Source organism: Littorina saxatilis, linkage group LG13 (assembly GCF_037325665.1).
Source record: "Littorina saxatilis isolate snail1 linkage group LG13, US_GU_Lsax_2.0, whole genome shotgun sequence".
In the NCBI taxonomy this organism is placed as follows: Eukaryota; Metazoa; Mollusca; class Gastropoda; order Littorinimorpha; family Littorinidae; genus Littorina; species Littorina saxatilis.
Genome location: NC_090257.1, coordinates 6,350,471 through 6,357,970, shown reverse-complemented (window position 1 = coordinate 6,357,970; position 7,500 = coordinate 6,350,471). Strand labels below are relative to the sequence as shown.

Sequence of the window (7,500 nt, the reverse complement as noted above, 5' to 3'; positions counted from 1 at the left end):
GGGTCAAAGTTATGTGAAGACTCAAATACGGTATACGGGCGGGGATGTAGCTCAGTCGGTAGCGCGCTGGATTTGTCTCCAGTTGGCCGCTGTCAGCGTGAGTTCGTCCCCACGTTCGGCGAGAGATTTATTTCTTAGAGTCAATTTTGTGTGCAGACTCTCCTCGGTGTCCGAACACCCCCGTGTGTACACGCAAGCACAAGACCAAGTGCGCACGAAAAAGATCCTGTAATCCATGTCAGAGTTCGGTGGGTTATAGAAACACGAAAATACCCAGCATGCTTCCTCCGAAAGCGGCGTATGGCTGCCTAAATGGCCGGGTAAAATCGGTCATACACGTAAAATTCCACTCGTGCAAAAACACAAGTGTACGTGGGAGTTTCAGCCCAGGAACGCAGAAGAAGAAGAAGAAAAATACGGTATGTATGTCCCACCCCATAACACGGCCCTGGTAAGTGAGAGACCTCGGCAATCTTCCAGAAGTACAGGTGGCTTGATTATTACCCCTAACTACGCTAATACCTGGGTAGCGTCTCGTGTTGATGCTAGCTTTCCGCTGTAAGGAAACGACTCGGCAATGACCCGATAAAGTACGAACCTTAAAGAAATACAAGTATATCAAGCTGAAATTCCCGTTAACACGTTCTTCGGGCATTAACTTGGTCGCGACAATACAACAACCCATTACAAACACTATCGTTATTATAAATGCCAGCACATACTTCGTTCGTACTTTAAAAAAATCAAAAAAATCACGAAATTGTAAAATAAAGAAATTAAATTAAAAAAATAAATAAAAGCACCCCACAAATAATGTGAGAAAGATTCGCGCCAGTGAAAAAAAGGGCAAACATACACAGAGACAGACAGCGTGACAGAAAGGCACAGCCATACTGACAGAGACACAGACAGAGACAGAGAGACAGACCTCATGATCACATCACAAGCATTACCCAATCGCCTTCCATATCATTTAATTAGAAAGCGATCTGATTATGCTAAACACTCTCACAATACAACAGCAACTCTTTTGATTTGCAGGTGAGTGGAGTGAGTCAGGGAGGAGGCAGCCTTGAGGTCATGGACATGGAGCTAAACAGCAAGCTTGAGATGCTGCACATCATGTTGAAGGACGAGCTGAAGACAGGGGAGACCTACAGAGTGGAGATCAGATTCTCAGGGCCTCTGACAGACGACCTGGTAGGCCTCTACCTCAGCTCTTACAAACGCGGCAACGAAACAGTGTGAGTTGTTGTTGCTGTTGTTGTTGTTGTTGTTGCTCGTTGTTGTTGTTGTTGTTGTTGTTGTGTTTGTAGTTGTTGTTGTTCTTGTTGTTCTTGTTGTTGTTCTTGCCGTTGTTGTTATGATAGTTAACGAGGTGGTAGTGACGAAGGTGGAGTTGAAATACTGCTGCCTTTGTTGTTGTTGAAATTTTATGAAGTGGTGGTAGGGATGGTGATTTTGTAATGCAGCTACTGTTGCCTGTACTATGTTGTTGTTGTTGGTGATGGTGTTGATGTTGCTTTTGTTGTTGTTGTTGTTGTTGTTGTTGGTGGTGGTGGTGGCGGTGCAGGAGCTGGTGGTGGTGGTTATGGCTGTGATGGTGGGGGTGGTTGGAGGTGTGCACGTTTAAACACACACACAGACACAAGTTTGTGTCGGAATGTATTTATTTCAGTTACACGTGTCTCCAACGAAAATAGTATTGTACAGCCATTACTTAGACAAATAAATCAAACAAACAAACAAACGTTTTTGGGTGGCAGGCAGGGGACTAACTTCACCCATTAAAAGGCAAATAGTAAGTTCCTAAATTACTTCAGCGATTTTCTTCATACTCGTGCTTGGTGTACAGTAGCTTGAGGTATGGATATAAAAGGTTCCTACAGTTTTCGTTTACAGTACAGTTTGTACGCTTAAAGCTCTGACTTTATGCTGTTTCGGAAACAAATCCAAATTCAGGAATTGACTCAAAAGTGCGAGATTTGGCACTGAGGGGTATAGCCACGTACTCTGACCCGATTTAATTGTAACACTCCAGATTTTTACTTTCTTTTTCGGAAGGGCCTTGCATACAAAAACAATCCTCATACAATGTATGAGTTGAAACAGCAATTACAGGGAGTCTGGGGTGTTCAAGTCGTGTTGTCAAACCTCATACTGTTGAGCCAATCTCAGCATTGGAAAAATATAGTTTTCAAAGCGTAAAAATCACACCACTTGATCTACATAGTTGGAACTGTCTCAATTTATCATCCCACATATCGAACTAATGTACGCCAAATATGAAATAATTTGCTGACCACATGTGGGACTTATAGCATTTTAGAGTTAGGCATTTTGGGGGGTCACCCTGTGAATTGCATGTACCTTGCTTATAGCCCTTCTTTATGAAAAACATAAATGACAGGAGACAACGAACGCGAGTACCAAGCTGCGACTCATTTCAATATCGTCAGGTCTCACGCTCTTGCCTTTCGGCTATTCATGAAACCCCCGGGCAAACAAAACCTGATATCACCCGGCCTGCTCGAAAGATATGCCTATATTCGAAGAATCTCCCGGATCTTCAACAACTCCCGGAAACGCATACCAGATTATCCGGGGACTGACCACATGTAGCGTCTGCGCTTCTTCGCGCGCTGTTTACCGACTGTCATCATAAAACTGATCACACGATAAAGTCCATCAAAACTATCTCATCTCAAGAGGTTTAGTCGAATACTACGATAAAGGGTGAGGCTTGTATAATGGCTCGTTTGGTGTCAGGAAATGTGAAGTTTTTGTTTGTTAGTGTGTTTAAAAGGCGACCGTTTTCTCCTTACGCGCAGCTCGTAAAACTCGGCACTGTCCGAGAAGGGTTATTGAGTGTTCAACTGTTAATTGTTTGTTGTGTTTGTCGCCGGATTTGGCGTCAAGAGTCTTGATTAAAGAGAGCGCCTGTTTTAAGCATGGTGTGCTTATAATGCCAATTCTTTTCTTTTGTTTGCGCACCTCAAACTGCAAAGTGTATGAAAGTGCATTGAGTTGTTAAATGTTGTGGTTGAACCGACCCCCCCCCCCTCCACCTCCCCCACTCCCCCCAACAAAAACACTCACAAAAAACACCACAAAAAATCTGTTAACACACACATACACAGACACACAGATTTATCCTATTTTGCGCAGTTAAAAAAAGGTGCATTGTCAAACTCATTACTGAGTATACAAAAGGTATGGTTCTCTTTCTCCTGTAACAAACACTGCACCCCTTTCTTTTCGTGAACACGAAGGCCCGCGGTTTTTTTACATTTAGTCAAGTTTTGACTAAATGTTTTAACATAGAGGGGGGAATCGAGACGAGGGTCGTGGTGTATGTGTGTGTGTGTGTGTGTCTGTCTGTCTGTCTGTGTGTGTGTGTAGAGCGATTCAGACTAAACTACTGGACCGATCTTTATGAAATTTGACATGAGAGTTCCTGGGAATGATATCCCCGGACGTTTTTTTTTCTTCGATAAATACCTTTGATGACGTCATATCCGGCTTTTTGTAAAAGTTGAGGCGGCACTGTCACACCCTCATTTTTCAATCAAATTGATTGAAATTTTGGCAAAGCAATCTTCGACGAAGGCCGGGGTTTGGTATTGCATTTCAGCTTGGTGGCTTAAAAACTAATGAGTGAGTTTGGTCATTAAAAATCGGAAACTTGTAATTAAAATTATTTTTTTATTAAACGATCCAAAAACAATTTCATCTTATTTTTCGTCATTTTCTGATTCCAAAAACATATAAATATGTTATATTTGGATTAAAAACAAGCTCTGAAAATTAAAAATATAAAAATTATGATCAAAATTAAATTTCCGAAATCGTTTTGAAAACTATTTCATCTTATTCCTTGTCGGTTCCTGATTCAAAAAACATATAGATATGATATGTTTGGATTGAAAACACGCTCAGAAAGTTAAAACGAGGAGAGGTTCAGAAAAGCGTGTTATCCTTCTCAGCGCAACTACTACCCCGCTCTTCTTGTCAATTTCACTGCCTTTGCCATGAGCGGTGGACTGACGATGCTACGAGTGTACGGTCTTGTTGCATTGCGTTCAGTTTCATTCTGTGACTTCGACAGCTACTTGACTAAATGTTGTATTTTCGCCTTACGCGACTTGTTTTAACCTCTAGGGGAACTTTCGTTGAACTACTTTAATGTTGAAGCTTCGCCCCTTTTAAACCCCAATTTTTTTATTTGATGAATAAAACCGCAGCGGTTACAGCTACATCTTGTGTCACTGTTAGGAAGCTTTCTTTATGATTGTGAAGTTGCTGCATCATCTCTCGGAACATAATCATATCACCTTTTTGTTTAATGAGTGTCAGTAATTAGACTCAGAAACCCTGCCAAAATGACATTAGATTCAAGTAAAGCCGGTTTCACAAGCACATCATCTTGCAAGCAACTGTCAACCATTACTTCAGTCGACGCGCAGGGATACATGCGCAAAAGCCGATGTTGCAAAAATGTTACATGCATAAGAGAATTCTGGCCGGGAACAGACTACTTCCAATTCAGTAGCAACCGGCGGGTCCCCAGGTGGCGGATAGGGGAACGGCCCCCAGATATGGGGGCCAACTGCGAATATAGAATAAGCAGTCCCGGACCAACTAGCGGTGTCTCTACCAGGACGAGGTGGGTTGGCAGATGGCACTGACTACCCTATAAATGCCCTACGTGTCCGAAGACGGTTACACCATGCGAGTAAGAGCCGCATTAAAAGCTCTAGCCCCGGGGTGGGACCCTCGGTAAGAAATCCCCCATGTGTTCCCAGGGTTAGGTTTTTGAGCCAGGAACTAAGGGCAGGGTAACCCTGAAAGAAACATAAGGGCTGAAGTCGGAGGATCTGGGCCAACAGGCGCACCTTAACCAACCACAGATCCACGCAAATCGCAAACAGCGAACGACAAGAAGAAAGAAGGGAATTCTGGGAAACTGTTTCAATGGCAGTAACTCACTTACTAATCGTGCAAACCTTGCGGGAAATTATCAAAGAAATCATGTTACATGTTTAAAAACTTCCAAGATTAGAGATGGATGATTTATTCGTTGCAGTTTGGTGATAAACGCTGTTTATAGTAAGGGTTTAGAACAAGAAAAGAAGAATCGATTTTTTTTTTTAAATCCGATGCCTGCCGCGGGCCGGACTCAAACCCGATCTTACTGCACTAACGGTTCGGAGCGCTACCAGCTGCGTTAACGTTAACTGTCTCTCTGGGCAAAACATACCGCTTATTTTAATATTTTATTAAAACACAAATGCGTCCATTGTTGATTTTAATCAGATTTTAATCAACCAATTTTCTTGTGAATATCCTGTCATTACCACCACTCCACTTTCTTGTTCTATAGCCTCTTAAGTCTTAGCATGGCTTTGAATAGAGCCCATAGAGCCCATTGTCACGATACATTTCTAAAACCTAGGATGAATCATCTTCTCATCTGAAGTTTTCAACCTTTCAACTCCTACTGGAACTTTTAACCCCTTTCATTGGTAACTGAAAATAGCTCGACTTTATCTTCTGGTAAGCCAACTGCACCAGAACAAAGAAGAAAATTATAAAGAAAGGTATCAAAACGGTACGCCTTCTAGTGCTGCATGAATGAGTAAGTGCATGTGGAGCTGTATGACTGGGTGAATTGTGGGTTGCGTACGTCCGAGGGGCACATGTAGCCTGTGTGTATGAAGTAGTGGGTATGTTGCGTAAGGGTGTGCTGATATTGAACTTCAGTTGTGTTTTGTAAATGTCTATGTATCAGTGTATCATGTCTTGCCACACACATGCCAAATTTCCTTGTATTGATGAGGACAATAAAACTTCTTGTATCTTGTATTGTATTGTATTGTATGGGCGTGATTAATATAACATTAATTGTCAGTAAGTACTGGTGTCACATGACTGATGTGAACCAGTTGATTGGCAAATGGCGATGCGCTAAAACTGTTCGCGCACTCTTGGAGTGCGCTAACTTTTCCACAGAGCGTATTCTTCCGCCCTTTGCCTAAGCGAGACTGTGCTCTCATCCTCAGAATTAATGAATGACATGTAGCTTATATTCTCCACAATACCAAATGACCATAAATTCCCTGCTTCTCAATTAAAGCAGAAGTGGTTTTTTTCTGACAGATTGCATGTGCCTGTGCCACAGTGCCACTGATCTAAAAATAGAAGCCGCTGTGTTTCATCTCATTTTCGCCGACTTGCATAGATTCTTCTCATAATGCGGTGTTAGTGGCATGTAGCTTATCATCCACATTACCAAATGATGAGTTAGTATACAAATCCCAGCTGCTAACAGAAAACACAAGTGTTATTCCGATAACGTACCAGCCAGAAATCTCCTTAAACTGACGAGCCTGTTCAGCGCTGTAGTGGTTTCGCTGTGCTGCATAGCACGCTTTTCCGTACCTCTCTTCGTTTTAACTTTCTGAGCGTGTTTTTAATCCAAACATATCATATCTATATGGTTTTTGAATCAGGAACCGACAAGGAATAAGACAAAATTGTTTTTAAATCGATTTCGGAAATTTAATTTTGATCATAATTTTTATATTTTTAATTTTCAGAGCTTGTTTTTAATCCAAATATAACATATTTATATGTTTTTGGAATCAGAAAATGACGAAGAATAAGATTAAAATGTTTTTGGATCGTTTAATAAAAAAAATAATTTTAATTACAAGTTTCCGATTTTTAATGACCAAACTCACTCATTAGTATTTACACCACCAAGCTGAAATGCAATACCAAACCCCGGCCTTTGTCGAAGATTGCTTTGCCAAAATTTCAATCAATTTGATTGAAAAATGAGGGTGTGACAGTGCTGCCTCATTTTTTACAAAAAGCCGGATATGACATCATCAAAGGTATTTATCGAAAAAGGAAAAAAAAACGTCCGGGGATATCATTCTCAGAAACTCTCATGTAAAATTTCATAAAGATCGGTACAGTAGTTTAGTCTGAATCGCTCTGCACACACACACGCACAGACAGACAGACACACACACACACACACATACACCACGACCCTCGTCTCGATTCCCCCTCTATGTTAAAACATTTAGTCAAAATTTGACTAAATGTAAAAACAACAGCAAGTCGCGTAAGGGGGAATTACTACATTTAGTCAAGCTGTCGAACTCACAGAATACAACTGAACGCACTGCATTTTTTCACCAAGACCGTACAGCATCGTCAGTCCTCCGCTCGTGGAAAATGCAGTGAAATTGACAAGCCAGAATAGCGTGGTAGTGGTTGCGCTGAGCAGGATAGCACGCTTTTCTGTATCTCTATTCTTTTGAATATTCTGAGCTTGTTTTAAATCCAAACATATCATATCTATATGTTTTTGGAATCAGGAACCGACAAAGAATAAGATGAAATTGTTTTTAAATCGATTTCGAAAATTTAATTTTCATCATAATTTTTATATTTTTGTTTTTAATCCAAATATAACATATTTATATG

The 7,500-nt window shown here is 41.0% G+C and overlaps 1 protein-coding gene across 2 annotated transcripts in view; it reads left to right on the top strand.

The window, feature by feature from the left end:
* LOC138945925 (aminopeptidase N-like) overlaps positions 1–7,500 on the top strand; it is a 59,220-nt gene that overhangs the window by 7,527 nt on the left and 44,193 nt on the right. The window contains exon 4 of one of the 2 annotated variants that reach the window (XM_070317442.1): positions 1,042–1,244. In XM_070317442.1, the coding sequence (XP_070173543.1) occupies positions 1,042–1,244 (203 nt within the window). Of the gene's footprint in view, positions 1–1,041; positions 1,245–5,595; positions 5,639–7,500 lie in introns of those variants that run through there. The other variant, XM_070317443.1, reaches the window with a different exon arrangement.